Genomic DNA, 23,348 nt, shown 5'->3' on the forward strand with positions numbered 1-23,348 from the left:
CGTCGCATCGAACTCTTTGAAAACAGCGACTGTCTCTTTGCAAATGAGGCAGACACAGTTGTTGCGTGTTTTATTGAAGAAATTGTCAGGCCGAAACAATGAGGCGGACTCAGTTGCGGAGGTTCAGGCAAAAAACTATTTTGAAAACAGAGGTTCTTCCGCTGACATGCGGGGATGAGAAAAAATACAAACAAAAAGCTCTCCAACGGAGGAATAAGTCAGAGCAACCACAGTTCAGACAAAAACGCACTCCAAAAGGGAGGAAAGGCAAAAACTAAAAACACTCCTAATGGAGAAAAAGGCAAGATGGCTAAGATCAAAAAGGCTCAAACACAAAGCGCTCCAAGTGGAGGATAATATTCAGTATCACTATGACATGCTATGGCGAGAGGCTGACGTGACTGACCTTGGTAGAAAGACACTTCTGCACAAGACTAGGGGAACTAGGGCATTATATACACACAAGGTAATTGGGAACAGGTGGAAACCATAGGTAATTAGATGACAAGAGGAAGGGCAAGTACGCAACTATGAAGAGGGTGAAGCCTTCAAAATAAAACAGGAAATTACGTGACAACTCCCCCATGACGTGACAGAAATAGTCCAATATCCACCTATCCTTGAAGCGTTGGCCACCGCAGTCAACTTTTTTTTTATTGATTGTCGCCATTTTAGAAAATTGGAAGTAAAGGGTCACACGTGGTAATGTTGCTTAGAGTGCTGCTCTTAAAGTTTTTCAAAGTTTCTTGATAATAGGCTGAGTTTCTGTGGACAAGATAGTTGTAGACATCAGGGTAGCAAATGTCAGGCAGAGAGGGCGAAGACAGCGGGTCGAAAAATATCCATTTAGGCATCAAATATGGATCTGGCGAATGGATAGACTGAAGCTTTTCCACATAACGCCTTTTATGCAACGCATCCAATGAGTTTACAGCGTCTGAAAGCACCGGGGCGTCCATGAATTGCACTATAAATTGCACGACAAATTGAAACCATTGAAAATACGGATAAACAATGACGGACAATATGGCGGCCGGATACAGCGACACGTCATTCTGTGACGTTGGTGAGTAGGGTCTATATAGCTGTTGGGTGTGCATTGTTTAAAAAAAAATAAAAATAATAAACAGTTACCTCCAACTTTTCCGTAATCAAAGGGCGCAAATTGGAAGATAGGTGGAAGGTTAACTGCTAGAGGAAGAAATTTGAGCACTACTTGTCTTATTGTTGTAAGGGAGTTAAGGTGTGTGTGTCACTCTGTCCCCTAATTAATATCACCTGTTAAGGTTTGGTTTAGGTAGGAAGGGTGTCCATTTTCAGTTGACACATTTTTCTATGTGCCTACACGTTCTACGACATCCCTGTGAACACGCTTGTTCGTAAATGAAAAAATACCCCTCAATGTCAATTTAGAAGTAGACATTTGTCAGAGCACACTCTTGTCTTAAAAGTTAGACAAAGCCGTGTTACCTGTTGAGCTCACACGGTGTCAAAATTAAATTGGTCATGTGGTCAAACAACCTAGATTATAAACACGATCATATCACGACTAAAATAAACAAATGAACAGCATCAGATGACAGTTCCTACCTGGATGGATAGAGCGCATCAGATGGACTTCCCTCAATGTGATTCACTGGACACTCACAGAACAAGTTTTGACAATGACGCCTTTCCAAACAAATCATTTTATTCTGACACTCATCAGATGTTTACATTCACAAAATGGAGTGGCTTAGGCGTTGAGGTTGCCTTCAAGAATTTTTTTTTTTTTTTTTTTGTCAGCGCTCAGTTCTTGTGTCAGCACATGTCAGTACAGCGCTTTGGCTCATTTTGTTTAATAGTTCCCAACATGTACCTCTGATTTATGTGTGTCATAATAAACAAGAATCAACGGGCACACCATAGAAATGAAAGATACAATGAACACATTTGGAAAAGCAAATTCACCGCAAAAGTGCTTAATTCACAATGATTAGCAGTTTGCCCCACGTGTCGATTAGTACAATCTGCATTTACAGAAACGACAGCCTCCGAATAAATTTTTTTTAAAAAGTACCTCTTGTAAGACTTGTCTTAGCAATGGAGAGACTGGAAGATGTTATCCAAAAAGACACCAGTAATTGTCACAAAGTTAAAAGACAAAAGTCATGATGATAAAGATGGAAAACAAATCTAAAAATGTTGTAAAGTGGCACTAAGTAATTGTAATGTCACATGAAAATTTTGAAAAGTGGCACTAAAAACTTGTAACAAGTGGAAAAAGTTCAAACATAATAAGACTTGCATCCTAGTATTGACTCACCTATTTGCAGATTTCTTTTCAACCATTCACACACACAAAAACGCTGCTTGTTTCATTTTCTTGCATCGTTTTTTTTGTTCCCAAAAATATTGTGGATGCCAATTTAAAAAAAAAAAGATGTGATTAACATTCAGGGTGTTATTTTCATGACTAAATCTTGGTAGCCACACAGTGTTGGCAAGTGTATTCACCGCCAATTAAACCGGCACCTCTCATTCCCTTTAATTACGATGCGACAATCCGTGCATTGCCGGTGTAGCAACAGTAAACATCGTTAATTTAGCTGGTGATAAAATCAAGCTAACACATTATTTGAATGCTTATCGTAAAACTGTATATGCATTTCACAGATGTCATTAAGTAACATACAGTGGTATGAATAGGTATCTGAAGCGTTTGGAATTTCTCACATTTCTGCATAAAATCACCATCCAATGTGATCTGATCCATCAAAATCACACAGATGAAAATACAGTGTCAGCTTGAACTAAAACCACCCAAACATTTATAGGTTTTCATATTTTAATGAGGACAGCATGAAAACAATGACAGAAGGGGGAAAAATAAGTAAATGGTAAATGGTGTTTAAGTGAACTTTCTGCTCAAGGAGACTTAAAAGCAATTGAAACCAATTTTTACCAATCATTTTAAGTCAGGTGTGTGCCAAATCACTGATGATGAGGCAGAAGCTGCCCTGCCCGCTATAAAACACACACCTGATAAATGTCTTGATGAGAAGCATTGTCTTATGTTCGTCATAGCTTGGACAAAAGAGCTGTCTGAAGACCTACGATCACGGATTTTTGATTTGTATAAATCTGAGACAGGATACAAAAACATCTTTAAAAGTGTGGGTGTTCATCAACCGACAGTCAGAAAAGTTGTCCACAAATGGAGAGAGTTCAGCACTGTTGCTTCTCTCCCAAGGCGTGGCCGTCCACCCAAGATGACGCCAATAGTTCAGCACAGAATACTTCGAGAGGTAAAAAAGAACCCTGGAGTGTCTGCTAAAGATTTACAGAAATCACTGGCACAGTCTAATATCTCTGTGCACATATCAAGTATATGTAAAACTATTGCCAAGAATGGTGTTCATGGGAGGACTCCGCGGAGGAAGCCACTGCCGTCTAAAAAAAATTGTTGCTCATTTAATGTTCGCAAAAAGGCACTTGAACATTTTGTGAACTGATGAGCGCAAAGTTGAATTGTTTGGGAGTAACACACAATGTCATGTGTGGAGGAAAAATGGAACAGCTCACCAACATCAACACCTCATCCCCACCGTGAAGCAGGGTGGAGGGAGCATCATGATTCGGGGCTGTTTGGCTACCTCGGGGCCTGGACAACTTGCAATCATTAATGAAAGAATTCTAAAGCTTATCAGGATGTTTTGCTGGAAAACCTGAGGCCCTCAGACAGTTGAAGCTAAAAAAAAGGATGGATGTTGCAACAAGACAATGATCCAAAACACAGAGGTAAACCAACTTCAGAATGGTTTCAGAAGACCAAAATACACATTCTGGAGTGGCCAAGTCAAAGTCCAGGCTTGAACCCCATTGAGATGCTGTGGCATGACCTCAAGACAGCGATTCATGCCAGACATCCCAGGAATCTGACTGAATTACAGCAGTTTTGTATAGAAGAATGAGAGAAGATTAGTCCTGCTCAATGTGCCAGACTGATCTGCAGTTACAGGAAGCGTCTGGTTGAAGTTATTACTGCCAAAGAGGGGGCACAAAATTTGAAATGTGATGGTTCATTTATTTATTTTTCCCCTTTCTGTCATCGTTTGCATGCTTTCCTCATTAAAATATGAAAAGCTATAAATGTTTGGGTGGTTTTCTGTATTTTCATCTGTGTGATTTTGACAAAGATCAGATCAAGGTGTGCTGAAATGTAAGATATTCCAAAAGGTTCAGATACTTTTCATACCACTGTAAATGATGTCAATTTTGATGCAAAAGATTAGGAACTTTGGTTAGGAAATTGAATTTCATTCATGTTCACCACAGATGTCACGTCATCAGAAGCATTCAAATAAAGTGTTCGCAAAATCAAGACACACCGTGCGTGCGGCATCTATTTACAACCCTAAGGCTGGCTTGATACTACAAGGTCATCTGATAGCATGACACACTCGAGGATTAAAGTTTCAGATTCTCTTGCCAGATCATCTTGACATACACACACAGTTGTACCACACTCTTCAATATTCTATCGGGATTGCAAAAATCATGTGCAAACATAATAATAAATAACACCCACGCACAGAAGAAATCAAACAGGCAGATCAAATGACTCTGACTAACATTTCAAGACCGTTATCTGCAGGCAGACATTTGACCGATGACGGAACTATTTATGTCAATCAAATGCGAGTACCTGCGATGACATTTTCTCTTTTTGAAACATAAATCTCCGTTATCGGAGGTCGAAGAATTTCCCCATTTGCATACTTTTGCATAGTCTTTTATGTCAAGGTTATTTGAAGGAGATGTTTCCCGTCCCTTTAACTCTTAATAGTGCACCAATTTAACTCACTGGCTGCCATTGAAGGCGTGCGATATGCGACCGTGAGAGGCTGCTAGCGAATTGTCGGCCATTTTCGGGTCACTTTCTTGTTAACTCATGTTTCAGTGCTATTGACAGCGCTAGACGTGTAATACATTTTTGACTGGGAGGGGCGAAAGAACAAACGTTGAACTGTGCTGTTATACCCTAATCTGACCTATCATCCCTCTTCCGGTCCCATTGGTTATTAGGTGTCCTTAGGCATTTACCCACATGGTAAATGAAGTCATAATTGGCACTTCTTAGCTCTTTCATGCAAGAATTATGATTTTTTTTTTTGTAACACTAAACAGCCACTCATTTAACTCGTTGGCTGCAATTGGTGGTGCTAGAAGTCCAATCTATTTTGACTGAGAGGTCGTTCACCCCCCAGTTAAAATTGATTGGACGCCTTGTGCCATCAACGGAACTGAAAGATGAGCGTTCACAGCTTCATAATGATACTGATGGGACACCTTCCCTAGACACGGCCCCATGCCTTCAAGTAGGGGGCCGTCCCACACTCGGCTTCAGTCGGTCACAGTTATTCGCAAACACATGCAGCGATCCAACGCCGGATTTAGGTTGAAAAAGTACAAAAGCTGCATTGAATACAAACAGGAAGAATTGTCTCAGCAGTGTTTTGTTCGAGGATTCAAGTTAATTAGTATATTTTTTCGTACCATGCATGCATTTTGAAACGTTGTGAAAAAATTCAATGGGAGAAATCAACTGCTATGGCATCGGCATCGTAATTCGCAATATTTACGTAAAATAAATGCTAACTGTCCGGTTCTTTGGTCTTTTAACAAAAAAATCGCGAATGTTTTACGTTCATATCCATAAAGAATTCAGGGATTTAAGCATTTATTCACAAGAATTTTCTACAGAAAAATCCGTTTGTGGTGATAAGGCGGTGCCACAGTGGCTTAAGGACTAGCAGCACATTGGACATATTAACATAAAATAAACGCTAACTGCCCGTTTTTTTATTTATTTATTTTTTTTGTTGCTTTTAACGAAGAATTGAGGCTGTTTTACGAATTTAGGGATTTAAGCATTTATTCCAAAAGAATTTTCAACGTAAAAAGCTCTTTGTGGTGATAGGGCAGCGCCACAGAGGCTTAATGACTAGTAGCACATTCGACATATTTACGTAAAATAAATGCTAACTGCCCGGTTCTTTGCTCTTTTAACGAAGAATTGAGACAGTTTTACGTATTTAGTGATTTACGCATTTATTCACAATAATTTTCAACGTAAAAAGCCTGTGGTCTGTGTTTCCATTCGGTCAGCTTTGACGGAGCTAGGCCCCCTATCAATTGGCCTCGCGACCCATTGATATATTATGAAGTCTATGCAATGTCTATTGTTGTCAACGGCAAGCAATAAGTTGAATAGTTGAAAGGAAAAAAAACAATGTCATGTCATAATTATGAAAATCTTATGACGCCACTGTTAAATAAAGGGTTAATATCTTTTGGTGTAAATATCCCGTAATACAGCGAGGGCAGATTATAGTCCAAACATGATGATATATTTATTCTTCAAAAAATATATAACGATAAGGAGTAATATTTTTAAAAAATAAAATTTTACACATCCCCTTTTGGGTCACGTAGGCCACACTTGTACAACAAATAATAACAACAAATTAATATTGCGGCCGAAACGGAGTTGCGCTTTTTCGATGACCTAAAATAGTCACCTTCCCGATATGGGTTAAGTAGCCCGGTCGGTACAGACGTAAAGTAAGGCTGACCTCAATGTGCCGGCGGAACATGTAAACAGGACAAAAGGCACCGTGTGAAAGTCCAGCAAGGCCTAGAATGGCTTGAAAAAAATAAAGCCATCTTTACATTCAAGCAGTCATAAATAAAAAGGTCCAAATTCTCAGTGCAAAAGAGTCACTTTCTGTCGGCCGGACAATCGCCGAGATGAAGCTTGAGCACGCCCTGGTTGTGCAGCTTAAGCAGTAGTTCAAACTCCACGGGCATGGCGTGAAACTTGGCGTTGACCTTCCTGTCGTCGTAGTAGTGATTGGTGAGCGCGTAGAGTCCGTGCGGGTGATTGCTGAACGGCCAAAAGCCGTAGAGGTGCACTTCGGAGCACGCCTCCAGAGCCAGGCTGGCCATCATGATGCCCGTGCTGAGACGACGGGACTTGAGGCCGTTGCCGCTCCAGAAACGGGACAGGTTGCGCAGGTACTGCGGATTGAAGAAGACGGCGCGAGTGGGGCTGTCGAAGTCGTCCATGGTGTAGGCGGCCCGCATGGAAAGTGCCGTGTTGCCGCTGAAGGAGAAGGCCGGCAGGAGGACCAGGGCCTTCCCGTAACTCCGAAGTCTCTCCGCGAAGCTCCGCCGCCGTCCCGTCAAAGACTCGTACCTGCGGGGCGGTCGGGATCAGCAAAATCCGCTCGACTAATCCGACGAACTGACTGAGCCGCCGGCCACTCGACAAAGTACCACCAAAAAACAATAGTTCCTTTCCCAAGTATCGCTATCGTGACTAAGGGTGTGACATAATATCGAAATGGTGATACTTTGCATCCCAAAAGGTTATCGATACAGTCGTTCCAAGAATCAAGATATCGGTTTTAAACTGTGATGCTAAAAACAAGTTGTTACCAAAATCTTCCACCTTAATAGTGTCTCAGTTAGCTCTGTGGCAGCTCAATGCCCAATCCGTTATTACTGGGGCGAAATAACGTCGAAACCAGAGCATTTACAGTCACTCTTTTCAATTTTTGGGGCATTTAACAATCATTTTCTGTTCATTTTAGGGCATCACTGCCTATCCATTCTTGGGTCACTTCTTTTTCTTTAACCCAAAATCAACAGGAAGCAAGGGCATAGGTTTGCATAGGGACAGTAGGGACAAAACACTACCAACTTTTCAAGAGGCTCAAATAGACCCTACCCACCGATGTCACAAAATCACGTGCTCGCTGTATGGTTCCGCCCACTTGTCCGTCATTTTGTGTCTGTATTATCAATGGTCTCAATTGATCGAGCAATTTATAATGCATTTCATGGAAGACCCGGTGCTTTCGGATGCCGTAAACTCACTTGATGCGTTGCATAAAAGGCGTTAAGTGGAAAAGCTTCAGTTTATCCATTCGCCAGATCCATATTTGATGCCTAAATCGATGTTTTTCGACCCGCTGTCTCCGCCGTATTTGCCTGACATCTGCTAGCTACCCTGAACTGTACAACTATCTTGTCCACACAAAATCAGCCTATTCTCACGAAAGTTTGAAAAACTTTAAGAGCTTGGAGGCTTATAAATACTTCGTTGCTGGTTGGGTGAAACAGGTCCTCGTCCACGAAAATTCGGCAGGAATCTATCTTGTGCTTGGAAAGGTGAGTTACGAAATTTTCAATTTTTCGAATTGCAGCAGCCCATCTCGCTCTCTTCTCTCCGGGTCTCTCGGAATCCGGTAGAACTTCAAGTCTCTCCGTCTTCTCCGTCTATCTTCTCTGTTATTGCAACCGACCGCCACACACGCCTTCACCATTTTGATTATTAATGTTAACGAGCAGAAAAACACGTCGTAAATAGGAGGAATGTACGTAGCCGTAACAGGTAAACATGATGTGTTGACGGACAATTGGGCGGCACCAGTCAGGAGGAAGGAGTTGTGACGTCACGTGGGTAGGGTCTATTGCGACCGCTTGTGCGTAGCCCGTCGTACTCCCGAGTGACGAGTGGTCGAGCTGATTTTTTTATTTTTTTTTAAATAAAAGTGCCTAAGTGGAAGTCTGCTCCCTTTTTTTACTTTTTACAATACACAAACACATATTAGCTGAAGCAACTTACAGCCTTAGGTGGGCCAAACCAGAGCGCAGCTAGTCTTTATCCATGTGAGACGTCTGAGTGCTCCTGTATGGAAGCATTAATGAACGACAGTCCAACCAGACCCAACGCTATCACAAGAGGGCAGTGTATCCTCCACCATTAAACCAAATGCAATACTTTTGAACTTTTTGGATAGTTATTTTGAAGTATTAAAGGGTTAATTCCGACTTACGTGGAAATTCGGGTTACGTCGCCAGCGTAGGAAAAGAACTCGTTCGTAACCCGGGGACTATCTGTATTGATAATCGTTGTACCGCCATCATTGTTACCGTGAGCTTTGTATTGTATCGTATCGTGAGGTTCCCACCCCTAGTCATGACCAACATGAAACACTGAAGCATCAGGTTTGAGTCCAAAAGAGTACATTTAACATTATTCATTCGTGAATAATATTACTCGTAAGTATTTTAGTTCGAATTTTTTTTAAAATGTTCCACTTTTGCGGTTTTGATACTGCTGCAATACCTGAATATCCCCTATATGGGTCAATAAAGGATTATTCTTATTAAGCCGCTTTAACTTAATGTAAAGTGGAAAATTGATACGGTGAATAAATTAGAGGTTTCAAACGAGCGCATTAATTGGGATGTACAAACTAGTCATATTTAGTGTTTTTTAATTGTTTAAATGTACATTTTTTCCAGGGTGGAAAAAAGTCACTCACACCCTGAAGTGGAATTTTACTGGCAATCATTGACTAGACTCAAAGCAAATGGTAACTAGCTTGTACATGATAAAAATGTAGGAATGTTTTAAGATGGTTCTTACTTTTCCTTGAGGATGCTGGGATTGGCCGTGACGAGGTCAGTCCTCACGCCCACGTGCTGGCCGTACTCGTCGTTCAGAGGCGGCAGATTGCACCTCATCACGAACTCCGCCGAGTCGATGGTTTTCCCGCAGTCGCTGTCCATCAGGATGCCGCCGTTACCGACCACGGCGCACGTAGCGAACGTCCTGTTGGAGAACGGATGCTCCTGAAAATATACGCGCAACGGGATCAGCGTTTTCGCAACTGCGTGGATAGCGCTGCTTTGCGCACTGCGTCCCTGCGCCGCCATACCCTAATCTGAGCTATCGTCCCTGCTCCTGTCCTATCAGTCTGTTATATGGTATATCTCGTCCTCAAGTGGGAGTGAAATGTGCTTACAATGCTACACTGTGAGAAAAGCTTTTTCAAATTTAAAATGTGAAGGAGCTGCTACTCAACATTTCAAGTGTTCATCAGCCTCACGCTGAGTAAAACCAATAGCATACCACATGAATGCTATTTTTAGACCGTGATGTCGCCATCTTAACCAGGAAGTGGGTCAACATAGACACGCCCTCACATACAACTCATGTTATTACTGCTGATTTTCTGACAGTAATCTTTCAAAAAAAGAACATGCGGATCAAACACTGCTGCTACGGAACTTGTAGAAATGACTCTAGACATTGTGACATTTGAAGGATGTTTTCTTCATACGTTTCCTGAAACCAAAAACTCAGCAGAGGGAAAAAATGTGAAGAATGGATCAACTTGCGCGGAGGTCCAAAAGACCAGTTTAACGCCAGCAAGGGGAAGCCATTCACATTTCATATGCAGTAAACATTTTGTTGGGGGCGAACGAAAGATCTGAAAAAAATTCGGTAACACTTTATAATAACTATCCGTTTTACTAGTTAATAGATCATTATTAAGCTGTTAATAAATTTATTGTTGATTTGTGAAGTATTTGTTAACAGTTTGTTAAGCATTTACAGGGTGTTCTTAACCTGAAACACAGTTTGTGTAGAAACGTTTCAAGTTTTAGTGTGTAACATTTGGCATTTCTATTTTTTCAGGTGAAGAAATGCCGTTCACTTCAAAAGAAAAGGCATTTTGCAGGCAGCGCTCATGTTGCACATTTATGAAAATCTGCCATACAACCAACAAATATTTGTACTTTTCTTTGTATATTTAACCAATAACACTTATGACCTTCAACATTAAGTGTATATAGTTTTATTATGATCCATCAACTAGCATGGGGATTTAGAATGGGGTCAACCATATTGGAACACCCTGTAAATGCTTAACAAACTGTTAACAAATACTTCACAAATCAATAATAAATCATTTATCAACAGTTTACTAATGATCTATTAACTACTAAAACGGATCGTTATTTTAAAGTGTTACCAAAAATTCGAATGGCATCTGACTGCAACTGTTGTTACCTTTTCTGTTGTAAACAAACAAACAAAAAAAAACTTTAGTAAGGGGAAGTGGAAATATAGAAATCAAATTTGTTCTTCATGAAAAAATTAAGTCTTCGTTGGCTGTCACTGAGTAACATTAGCTATCGCTACACAAAAATAGCTATGTAAATTACCCCCATGAACGGTCAGAGCAGTAAGACAACCAGAGGATATAATATATAAGTAAGACAGGGCGTATGGTGGTAAAGAATAGATCAGAAGAATGTCATTGTCGGTGGCGTAAGGCAATGCACACAAGAAAAAGGTTTCGGAAAAAAAGCTAACTCTGGATCAGGTCGGCTCGTCTTTTTCAGCCCCCAACACTCAAGCCATCTTTTTAACTGAACATTTGTATGTTCTTCCACATCTTTATCATTAAATTTTCGGACAGAATTGGAAGGCTTAGCTCAGTAAACATCTCGTTCGTACACTACTTCCATGCATTTACTATTAGCGACAAACGGGAGGTTAATCCGCCTAGCAACAATTGCTCACGTCATGAATATTTATGGGCAAAAGTGAAGTGTTGCTTGCAGTACGCCATTCAAATGGATTGGAAGTCTCTCACTATCAATGTTAAAATGGAATGAACGACTAGCGTCGTGGATGACTCCGTAATACTTACTTTGATAAAGGTTTTAAAGATGTCTGGAGTCACCTGCAGAATTTTCCCCCTTTCGCCATCATATTGAATCTTGCTTCCGACGGGCATGTTGGCCTGCGTGACGATGGCCTTCTGGAATCCTTGACACGCGGCGCTCAGCTTGGAGCTGCCGGACAGAACAGACAAAGCTTTTTAAACGTCGGGCCGCCGGGCTCGTTTGTTTTGGCTACGCAATTTGTCTCACGTAAATTTTTGGTAGTTGCCGTCATTCTTCTTCCAGTTTTTATTGTAACGCTTCAACACGTCGTCAATCAGTTCCCTGTGACGAGCGCAAACATTTATGAACGGTAGAAGGAAAGCAGAAAAGAGCCCGCTCATTTCAATTTACCTGCAACCTTCACAAAACCCAGACGGCTCCGGCGGACTCTTCTTCAGAGGGGGCGGTTTGTGATAGGCCACCCCACTGTCAAAACACAAAACAGCTTGTCTTCTAATGTATTGCCATCTCATGAACATCAATTATTCATCCATTACATTGAATCTATACTATTATTAACACAATCATTGATTGTGTTGTGATTGTGGGTGCGAATGGTCATCTGTCATTTTAGGCTGTCGTTCGCCTTTGGCCCAGGGTCATATGGGAGAGGCTCCGGCACCCCATGCCCCTGACAAGGATAATCGGTGTGGAAAATGGATGGATAATATTGACATTTTTCAATCAACAGCTGTTAACCTTTCAATTTGGGTCGATTTTAGCGACACCGGTGGACAAAAGGGGTAGTGTTTTGTCTTAAGGAAGACTGCGTTTCCCATAAGGACCAGCGCACACCTGCACAGTGTCGTAAAATCAATAAAAAAAATCTATCTACCGGTTGCCTGGATAGATTAAACAACATTTTTGTTTCCAGCGGCTGTGTCAAAGACGAAAAGTAATAAGGTAATGAATCCAGTTCTGTCTAAACAATAGCATATGACGGTTGGCAACTGTGTGGCTAATTAATAAAGAGGAGCGGCCCCAGGATAGAACCCTGGGGCAGCTCCTCTTAGTCATTTACATCGTCCCCCTCTGTTCCATCTTCCGCAAACACAACATTCACTTCCACCGTTACGCGGATGCCACAAAGCTCTACATTTCCTCTAAACCAGCCTCTTCCCTCTGTCACCCTCTGTTTAGAAGACATTAACTCTTGGTTCTCCTCTAACTTCCCCTACTACTCAATAGCTCAAAATTAGAAGTCATCCTTGTAGGCACCACTGCCATGCTCTCTAATGACAATAACTTCTCTATTACCATCAACACATTTGTACCGATCTCTTCTTCCTGGGCGTCATCCTCGACAACACGCTCTCCCATATCAGCGATATCACCAGATCAGCCTACCTAGGCAATATTTCTCGTCTCCTCCCTTCTCTCAGCCGCCAGACAGCTTCAACTCTCGTTTGCAGTCTAATCACCTCCCGGCTTGACTACTGTAACTCACTGCTTTTCGGTCTCCCAAATGAGTCCCTCCAGAAACTGCAGCTCCTCCAAAACTCAGCAGCACGCCTCATCACTCGGACCCCCACCACACACACCACATGCCTCCAACCTACCTTCACTGGCTCCCAGTTAAACAAATAATCAACTACAAGATCCCCCTCATTACCTTCAAAGCACTTCATGTCCTGGTCCCACCCTAACCTACACTGCTGGCCAAAAGTATTGGCATCCCTGTAATTCTGTCAGATAACGCTCAATTTCTCCCAGAAAATGATTGCAATTACAAATGCTTTGGTATTAATATTTTCATTTATTTCGCTTACAATGAAAAAACACAAAAGAGAATGGGGAAAAAAATTCAGTCATTATCAATTTACACAAAACTATAAAAATGCGCCAGACAAAAGTATTGGCACCCTTTAAAAAATTATGTGATGCTTCTCTAATTTTTGTAATTAACAGCACCTATTACTTACCTATGGCACATAACAGGTGGTGGCAATAACGAAATCACACTTGCAGCCAGTTAAAATGGATTAAAGTTGACACAACCTCTATCATGTATCCTTGTGTGTACCACATTGAGCATGGAGAAAAGAAAGAAGACCAAAGAACTGTCTGAGAACTTGAGAAGCAAAATTGTGAGGAAGCACGGGCAATCTCAAGGCAACAAGTCCATCTCCAAAGACCTGAATGTACCTGTGTTTACCGTGTGCAGTGTCAACAATAAGTGTAAAGCCCACAGCACTGTGGCTAACCTCCCTAGATGTGGACGGAAAAGAAAAATTGATGAGGGATTTCAACGAAAGATTGTGCGGATGGTGGAAAAGGAACCTCGACTAACATCCAAACAAGTTCAAGCTGTCCCGCGTCCGAGGGTACAACAGTGTCAACTCGTATCATCTGTCGGAAAAGGGACTCTACCCAGGAAGACCCACTTCTGACCCAGAGACATAAAAAGCCAGGCTGGAGTTTGCTAAAAACATTCTCTGCTCAAATGAGACAAAAGTAGAGCTTTTTGGGAAAAGGCATCAACCTAGAGTTTATAAGAGGAAAAAAACGAGGCCTTTAAAGGATAGAACACGTCCACACAGTCAAACATAGTAGAGGTTCCCTGAGGTTTTGGGGTTGCTTTCATGCCTCTGGCACTGGACTACTTGACCGTGTGCATGGCATTATGAAGTCTGAAGACTATCAACATATTTTGCAGCATAATGTGAGAAAGCTGGGTCTCCCTCAGTGGTCATGGGTCTTCAAGCAGGACAATGACCCAAAACACACTAGAAAACGGTTTGAGAGAAAGCACAGGAGACTTCTAAAGTGGCCAGACCTGAATCCCATAGAACACCTGTAGAGAGATCTGAAAATGGCACATTTCAAATATCAAAGAACTGGAGCAGAAGGTCAAAGAATAATGGTCTAAAATTCCAGCAGAGTGTTGTAAGAAACTCATTGAAGCGGTTGTTCGCAGTTATTTTGTCTAAAGGTTGTTCTACCAAGTATTAGGCTGAGGGTGCCAGTACTTTTTCCCTGCCCATTTTTGGAGTTTTGTGAAAAACGAAACTTTTTTTCTCATTTTCTTTTGTGTTTTTTCATTGCAAGTGTCAGGGAAATTCAACCCTGAACTCCAAGACAAGTGTCAACTCGATAGCTCGATGAGAAATGAATCAGACCCCAACCATGGATTGCTTTGCTTCGAAGGCTTTATGAACAAGAGCTCTCGGGTACAGATGCGGAGCCACGCACAAAGCGTCCTCTCCGCATGTGGACAAAAGAGAAATGCAGAGCATGCCTCTATTTATGGGTTGACATCATAGAAACAAAACCGAAACTTACTATAGCATATCCTGGTAAAAACATCTCTAGTAGGGGAAAAACACCTCAAGTTATGACCTTGAACACCGTTTCAGTCTGATAAGCCACAGTCGCCCATTGTATTCATTCAGGGTATATTGGAAAACACAGGAACATAACAGTCCATTTTTGGACATATTGTGATACAGTCTACAATAGTCAAGGCTATGGGAAGGCACACTCAAACAGGTTAATATAACAATGATGCTCTATGCCAGGGGTCCCCAACCTATTCCACTAAGGCACACTGTGGGTGCAGGATTTCATTCTTACCAAACAAGATGACAACACTTTTTCCCCAATCTGGTGTTTTACAAGTGCAATCAGTTGATTGCAGTCAGGTGTGGCTTGTTTTAGCAGAAGCCTCGTTGGTTCAACTGTCTCTGCTGGATCGGCTGGAACAAAAACCAGGACCCACAGTGTGCCTTGAGGACTGGGTTGAAAACCCCTGCTCTATGCTACAATGTTCTCATGCAAGCATAACAAAAGCATACAAAATATGATGTGTAATGGTTGTGTTTTAAGCATGAATAAAATTCTTTCACAACAAGCAAGATAAATGAAGATATTTCTACCAAAGCATTTGTAATTGCAATCATTTTCTGGGAGAAATTCAGCATTATCTGACAGAATTGCAGGGGTGCAAATACTTTTGGCCAGCAGTGTAACCGTCCCCTCCCCTGTTCACTTCGCTCTTCCTCTATCCTCCACCTTTCCGTCCCTCATGTACGTCTCACCGCCTTCGGTTCCAAAGCTTTTGGTCACTGTGCCCCCAATCTAAATCCAGACACCTGTTCACTCCTAGCCTGGTATACCAGACTCACCGCTGTTACAGCGATTGAGTCTGGCGACCGTCCGGCGGATCAAATTCCCGGGGCGGAGCAAGCCACAGCAAACAGACAGCGGAGTGGACCAATCAGCGACGGGCGGACGTTAGTAAAGCCACGAGGGACTTGCGCGCGGAAGTAGACATACGAGGAGAGCGGAGTTTATTCAACATGGCTAGCGCGAGACAGACTGTTGTCAATGACTTGTGTCGATGTGTTTTTGGTCATTTAAAACGGATTTTACTGTGGATTGGAACATATTCTCGGCTCTCCCGTTCGCCATGCGTGTTGTTGTGGAGACGACTTCCGGCGCACAAGAGTGACGTTGCTCGTTAAGAACACGTCACGCAAATAAACAAATCTGATTTGACGATTGATTTTGTACTTGCTCGAGAGGCTGTTAATGGGCTGGGTCCCAGTCCCAGACTATTCTCTCAGTGTTTGAAAAATACAGGGAGAACAGTCTGGCTGTGCCAGGCAAATTCACTCCTTCTTACCCACCATGATCCTTAGTTCGTTTCTATCTTGACCTTGATTTTTTTAAAAATTACTTTTATCTTTTTATGATCATTTTATTGTTATTGAGCTACTGTGTTTTCATCTTCCTTGTGAAGCGTCTTTGAGTGGCATGATAAGCGCTCTAGAAACAAAATGTTATTTTCATAGATGAAATATTAATTATCAAATGAATTATCAATAAATTGCGCTATTATGGTTAGTCATCATAGAAAAAATAACCATTTAAAAAGTATTTAAGTATAAATGGGTTAGGGTTACTTTTAAAATGTACTGTTGAACTTTGCTTTCTGAGTCATTTTACAGAAAAAATCCCAGCGGTCTGCACCTTTGAGCTGTCATTATTAGACGGGCCAAAGTCCATCCAAATACTGTATCCTTTTCTATACAGTACACTCGTTTTTGCTAATGTTTTACACACAATTGACAATTGTTAGGCACGTCAGCCACAGGCCAACCAACCAGCCGGCGCGCAATCTGCTCTGTAAACAGTCACCTGATAGTTTGCCTATTGAGCTAAGTAAACTAATAGAGGCTTGATTCCTGCCTTTGTCTGGGCAGCCAAAGCAGAATACACTCACTTTGTTTGATCAAATTAGAAGTAAAGATACAAGAGAATAAAAAAACATTAAGGGTCTTTTAAGCTGAGAAACAAAAATGCGTTGCCACATAATAAGTCAATATCAATTAAGTCAAGTACATTTGGCTAAGGTGTCAGGACTTTTCTGAGATTTGACAAACGGAAAAACCCAACAGGAAAAAAAAAAAGTCGGGAATTCATCAGAGTTGTCAGGAAACGTTATGGAAAATGTTGAGGGACAATAAAAATGTCAAGCAGTGTGTTTATGGTAGATGTTTTCATTTCCGTCTTAGTGTTTTGGACGATAATACTTATTCATCTTAGTCATATTTTAGTCGTCTGAAAATGTGTCTTGGTCTAGTTTTTGCTGACAAAAACCCAAACTAATTTCATCTAGTTTTCGTCCACGTTTACTCAAAAAGTTTTTGTCTGAAAAATTCACGTTTTACTCCCAAAATAAAACCAAAGAATAAAGGTTGCCAGCTATTTTGAATGAACATTTTAGTCTCCCAAGACACGTTAATAGCATGTTATCATCACGATCAATGTTCGTCGACGAAATATTTTCCTAATAGTCATCGTTGACGAAAACAACACTGTCAAGGATACAGCAAATATGACAAGTAAAAACATTTTGAAAATACAACAAAAGGGAATAGTTGTAAAATCCGGATAAGACAAACTAACGGGGTGAAAAGAGACAAGATAAAAAAGTAAAGCCATTAGGGTTTGAGTTTAAATTGAGTGAAATTGTTGTTATTAAAAAGGTTGAGGGGCTTTTTGGGGGTGGCTTTTGTAAAAGTTTGCTCTGTTGGCAAATTCAACGAATCTGGGTTTTGGTGTCAGCGCAAAGCTCGCCATACGCGTCTTGGAATTCAGCAGACGGCTCTGTCAATACGCCACTTTTGTGGACAAAAGTGCCTTATTTCATTCTTTGGCCATTAAAACAATAGAAGTGGCCATCAATATTGAAAAGGACTCCGTTACATTGTAGATTTTGGCTGTTCTCTATAGCTGTGAAGATTTCTTTTCCCACAGTCCTCTTTGTCTTACAAAATTTGATTGCAAAAAGCTCGTGGTAACTGATGTAGTCATACGTGACAAATGATTAGACAGATTTCCTCAGTTGCTGGCGTCAAAAGGATTTCAGTGGTTGGCATGTAGTAAAGACAGGATGGCTTTAGGTTGATGCTTCACCAATAATCGGGCGATACGCAACACTATGGGAAAACCTGTTCAATTGGTTTTATTTGGTTGTTGAGACTTGAACAAACAGATCAATGGACCGTTGGACTAAAAAGGGGGACGAAACATACAACAGTTGACCATAATCAATTAGGCGAGGCGCACGATAACAGGACCGACTGATCATTCGGCGATAACTGATAGCATACTTGACTCGCTTAGTTCAATGAATGGATGGATTCTAGGGGTGCACGATATCCACTTTTTGAAACCGATACCGATATTGATAACTTCCTGCTCCTCAAAGCCGATACCGATAACAAAAATATAATTTCTTAAATGTATAACCTGAGTTTTTGAACACCTGGAAGTTTAAAAAAAACAACAAGTGGTGGATTCAACATAGATTTGCCTTTGATCTCACCAGATTTTTCATAATGACATAAACAAAACAGTGTGTTTCACCTCTGCACTGCCCGACAGCCAGCTAAGAATGAATGCACTTCCATAAACCACAAGGCTTGGTCTTTTCTTGCTTTTATGGGAAGGCACTCGTCTTAATATTGTGAAAGTACAACAGAAAAATACACATATTCAATACGCAATATACAACAAACTGCAAAATACACTTATTATACGTATAGCATAGCACACTAGCTTGAGCAACGAAAGCATTGGCTGGCTTCTATAACACAACTTATGAAGTTCTGTACATATGACCCTTCACCACAGAAGTAAACATATATTGCACATCCATGTGTTATAGCAAACATAAAATACTTACATATATTTCCTAGGCGGAAACGTAACAGAAAGCATTCACGACTGTCAATGCTACCGCTAGACACCTCAATCTGTTAGTGATTGAACCAAACTACTATAACAAAAAATAGATGCAGTGAATTACTCTGACCAGCAGGTGGGAGCAATGCCCCGCAAATGGTCAACTGATTTCTCATACTAGTGTGTAAAATGTAAAGCCAGAACAGTACATATTATCGGTCCTATTATAAATGTTATTGGAATTGGAATGGAATGGATTCCATCAGAACGTGCACGATGAAGTGATTAAAACAAAGTCTTTTGAGCCTGACTAGATAGATAGGCTTGTTTGTCTATGCCAGTGGTTCTTAAAGGGTACCAAGGATAGAAAGACATGTAGTTCTTAAAAGATAAATGTTAGTGCGAGTTATAATAATTTGATATTGAAACCCCTCTAAATGTTTTCATTTTAATAAAATTTGTAAAATTTTCAATCAAAAAATAAACTTGTCTTCACAACAAACAAGACTCCTGATAATGGCTCCCAGCATCATAGTTTGTATATTGTGACTAAATATTGCCATCCAGTGTATTTGTTGAGCTAAACGAGTTGCTAAAATGTTTAAGTAGAGTTTAACCAAGGTAAATGGTAAATGGTGTTATAGTTGTATAGCGCTTTTCACTAAGTTTTATGTGTATTTTGCATATGTATTTTGATTGTGAATTTGTGAATGCCAGTGGACCCTGCGTTGTTGTTTACCTGTGTGAGAATAGGGCCCCATTAATACAGATTGAAGCACTTCTCTTTTTGTGAACATTATTTTTTTGAGAGATATGAACCTGATGCCAATAAACGGCGCGGTCGGAGCTACGAATCTGTCCACTCTCCTTTCTCGCTGCCTTACACCCCCACTGTGGATTAAAGGAAAACTACGGCATCAGTCAAATGACAAAACGCACTCATTGGCTTGATCCGTAATAAATTTAAAAATCGCCTTTGACACCTTGTGGTGTATTTAAATACCTACCTTACATACTGTAATTACAGAGTGACACATGGAATTCCAGTAGCGTGGCCATGTGACGTTACCGCCCTGCGACATCAACAACAATGGCGACCTACTAGTTAAAATAATGTTTACAAATTTTATTGAAACGAAAACATTAAGAGGGGTTTTAATATTAAATTATTATAACTCATACTAAGATTTATCCTAAGAACTACATGTCCTTCTATCCGTGGTTTCCTTTAACCTAGGGTTGATCGAACCCCAGGGGTTCGGCGAAGGTTAAGAAACACAGGGCCCAATTTTTATACACTGACCAAAGGGTCATTTTAGACTAGATTTTGGACTGTTTTTTCTCCAATTTACATGCTTTATTGCATTTCGTTCAACTGCTAGTCCTCTCTCTGATGGGAGGAGAAACTGGTTTGCTCAGTGGAAGGTTTACCAGCACTTGGTATTAGAGGAGTTCCAAAAAAACGATTATTACATGCATCGGGATTCGACACGTGATGATTCAATTACGATTCATAAAGGTTCAAAAATGATTATTTTCCCCTCATAACTTTATGGCAGCCGAAATTCAAGACACATTTGCCGCCCGGGCACCGTTAACGGGCGCACGCACGTTATGACGGATGCTGCTGGTTACTGAGAGAGAGATTTACTCCTTTTAAAAAGACTGGAAAATAAATTTGTGTATGAGACAGGCAGGGACAGAAGCGCAACCCTGCGCAAGTTATTTTTTAGAGCAAGAGGGGAAGAGAGATGCTTCGTTGCTCCTTGTCTTTTAGATGTGCAGCAGTAGTTTTAAGGATTTTCAATTAAAAAATGTCCTGAGTGTGTTGCTAAGACCCGTGTGTATCTATAAGATGTGAGTACACGAACCCTCCTGAACTGTTTAGCCTTGATTGTTGTTGTCTTTGAGATGTTAATAGTTAGCACTGAGCGCTAAGCTAATCAGCTAATTCGCTAATGTGTATGTCATATGCAGAACATGAAAAACCATGATTAAGTACAGCGGTAACACTACAAACATGTAAAATAGTACAGAAATCTTATTTCTAAAGACACTTTCTTTCCAGAAAATGTGGAATTTGTTCCACCTGTGTAAATTTTATTGTATTGTTGAGAGAAATAAGTACTCCATTTAAAATGGTTAATGGTTTTGCACTCTCTTGTGAAAAAATAAATAAATAAATAAGCAGCTTAGGGGCAGCTTTTTGTTGTATGGGCTTATTTCCATCGTTCCTGTTGAATTATTAGGATATTTAAATAAATAATGGACATACATTTGTTTGGCTACTGTATTAATTAGTAATGTACGATGCATATATAATCGCGATCATCGTCAATACCTAATCGAATGGTATCACCCTGAATCGTAATCGAATCGAATCGTGGGGTGCCTAAGATGGCACACCCCTACTTGGTATGTGGAAGTATAACAGACCTGTGGCCAGCATGGCCTGTGCGGATAATGGAAAAATTTATTATTTCTTAATTTACCATCCATCTATCCATCCATCCATCCCTTTTTTCCCGATTACCCGAGCCGGGCCGTGGCGGCAGCAGAGGAGCCCAGACGTCCCTCTTCTCAACCACTTCAACCAGCTCTTCTTGGAGGATCCCAAGGTGTTCTCCCCAGCGTGTCCTGGGTAGGCCCCACCGTCTCCTCCCAGTGGGACATGCCTAGAACACCTCACCGGGGAGGTGTCCAGGAGGCATCCTAATCAAATGCCTGAGCCACCTCCTCTGGCTTCTCTCGATGCTGAGGAACAGCAGCTCTACTCCGAGGCCCTCGCGGATCACAGAGCTTCTCACCTTATCTCTAAGGGAGAGCCCAGGCACCATACAGAGGAAACTCAGTCCGGTCGCTTATATCTGGGATCTTGTTCTTTCCGTTACGACCCGCAGCTCGTGATCGTAGGTGAGGGTAGGAATGTAGATCGACTGGTAAATTTTTATGCCATGGAAATGGTATTTGATGCGAGGATGCGACAATAAAATCAGCATACATAAACACGAAAAACCCGAACAGTTTAAATGAGTTCCCTTTCATTTTCCAAAATGAAAATCAAACGCAAAAGGCAAAATTATTTGAAGAAGAAATTAGAACGGGAATTCATTGAAATATTAGCTTGCTTATACTTATATCGGTTTTGAATTGGAAAAAAAAAGCTTTTTGTTTACTTTCAAAGGGTTCGGTGAATGCACATGTGGAACTAGTGGGGTTCAGTAACTTTAGCAAGGTTAAAAACAGCCATTTGTTCAAAACACGATAAACTGATGAGGATGTCTGACTGAAAATCTGGCGCTAGTCCGGTTAGCGGACAGGGGACAATTCAAGATGAACATTTTCCACTTGTGACGTATCCTGGTGAACTGTGACCTTTTGAAAGGCTTAGCAAATGTCAAGATCCGAGCCATCAAATGGCCTTTGTATTGGGCAATTTTAGAAGGGGTAGGAAATCCACGATTGGCCATACCTCTGATCGTCGATCATGTACCAGGTGACGATGGTCAGCAAGCTGCCCGCGCAGAGTAGCGTGATCATGAAGGACATGCCCCACGGGGACATGCTGCTTGGCAGGCCGGCACGCTTTCTCACTCCCGTCTCAGCTGACAAACGCACCTCTTGTAGTCCAATGTCCACGCGCTGTCATATTTCCGACTCCAACCTAAAGTTACGCCCGCCTCCCTCTCCTTTCTGCTCACTCCCTCCCTCCCTCTCTCTCCCTTCACCTTCCAACTTTACTCCTTCGTCGCTTTGCTTGGTTTTGAAATTTCTATGCAAAGGCAGTCCCTCTTTCTCCAAAAGAGAATGGCATTAAAAATACTTTGCATGGTCTCATACCTAAAAAGTTGCTGTTTCCTTCCTAAGACGAAAAAAGAAAACACTCTGTCTCCACTCCCTTGTCTCCCCTCCCTGTCTGGCCCGGCCCGGCCATCCTCCACCCACACTGCCTCCTCCTCTCGTCTCCTTTCCTCTCCCCCTTTGCTTGACACTAGTAGGCAGGCGGTAACACGAGTCCCCTGGACTTAATTAGACTCCGGGGACACATGTTCGTAGAGGCGCCTCATTGGACCCCGTTGACACACATACACATAAAGGACCCAGGGGACGGGCAGTGGGAGGGGAATGAGGCGAGCTCCTCTCACGAAAGAAAACGGAAACCAAACACGAGGAAGGAAAATGAGGAAGCGCAACCTCGACAGACTTGAGTGGGGGTGTGCCGTATGTAAATGGGGGCGCCACCCCTAGTCTAAGCCTCCATTTTACCCTCCAGACTGATGCTCTGAGATGATAACGCTAGATCAATGGCAGATCATCAGAACCAGACAACTCTTTAATCAAGTTGACTTTTGACACACGTGCCGAAAAAGAATGTCACCTCGGAATACGAGTGCCTTCACTCGCTGCTTGCCATTGATGGAGAAAGAGGTCCAATCCATTTTGACTGGAATAGGCTTCAAAATAAAAGGAAAATATTTTCTTTTTTCTTTTTCAATTGGAGCATTATATACCAACCTGTGCACTGCTTGGATTGATGACAAGAAAGCCTATGACTCAATGCCATACACATGGATACTGGAATG

At 41.4% G+C, this 23,348-nt stretch overlaps 1 protein-coding gene across 2 annotated transcripts; it reads right to left on the reverse strand.

The window, feature by feature from the left end:
- Positions 1–906: 906 nt before the first annotated feature.
- On the reverse strand, positions 907–22,438 carry st8sia6 (ST8 alpha-N-acetyl-neuraminide alpha-2,8-sialyltransferase 6). 2 transcript variants are annotated; one of them, XM_057860760.1, is made up of 6 exons: positions 22,238–22,438; positions 11,926–12,000; positions 11,782–11,856; positions 11,559–11,703; positions 9,482–9,687; positions 907–7,240 (listed from the first exon to the last, which is right to left on the reverse strand). In XM_057860760.1, the coding sequence occupies exons 1-6, from the start codon at positions 22,327–22,329 to the stop codon at positions 6,763–6,765; spliced, it is 1,071 nt and encodes a 356-aa protein (XP_057716743.1). In that variant the 5' UTR covers positions 22,330–22,438; the 3' UTR covers positions 907–6,762. The 2 variants fall into 2 exon arrangements, with proteins under 2 accessions (XP_057716743.1, XP_057716744.1); XM_057860761.1 differs by lacking the exon at positions 22,238–22,438 and adding an exon at positions 21,258–21,295.
- Between the last annotated feature and the right edge of the window lie 910 nt (positions 22,439–23,348).

This window comes from Corythoichthys intestinalis, chromosome 16 (assembly GCF_030265065.1).
Source record: "Corythoichthys intestinalis isolate RoL2023-P3 chromosome 16, ASM3026506v1, whole genome shotgun sequence".
Taxonomy (NCBI): Eukaryota; Metazoa; Chordata; class Actinopteri; order Syngnathiformes; family Syngnathidae; genus Corythoichthys; species Corythoichthys intestinalis.

Excerpts from the sequence above, each read along its gene's own strand:
- st8sia6 (XM_057860760.1), bottom strand. The coding sequence starts at position 22,329 with ATGTCCCCGTGGGGCATGTCCTTCATGATCACGCTACTCTGCGCGGGC. Across the intron at positions 11,704-11,781 it reads GGCAACTACCAAAAATTTAC|CTCCAAGCTGAGCGCCGCGT; the intron begins GTGAGACAAATT and ends TCTGTCCGGCAG. Across the intron at positions 9,688-11,558 it reads TCTTTAAAACCTTTATCAAA|GAGCATCCGTTCTCCAACAG; the intron begins GTAAGTATTACG and ends GTATATTTTCAG.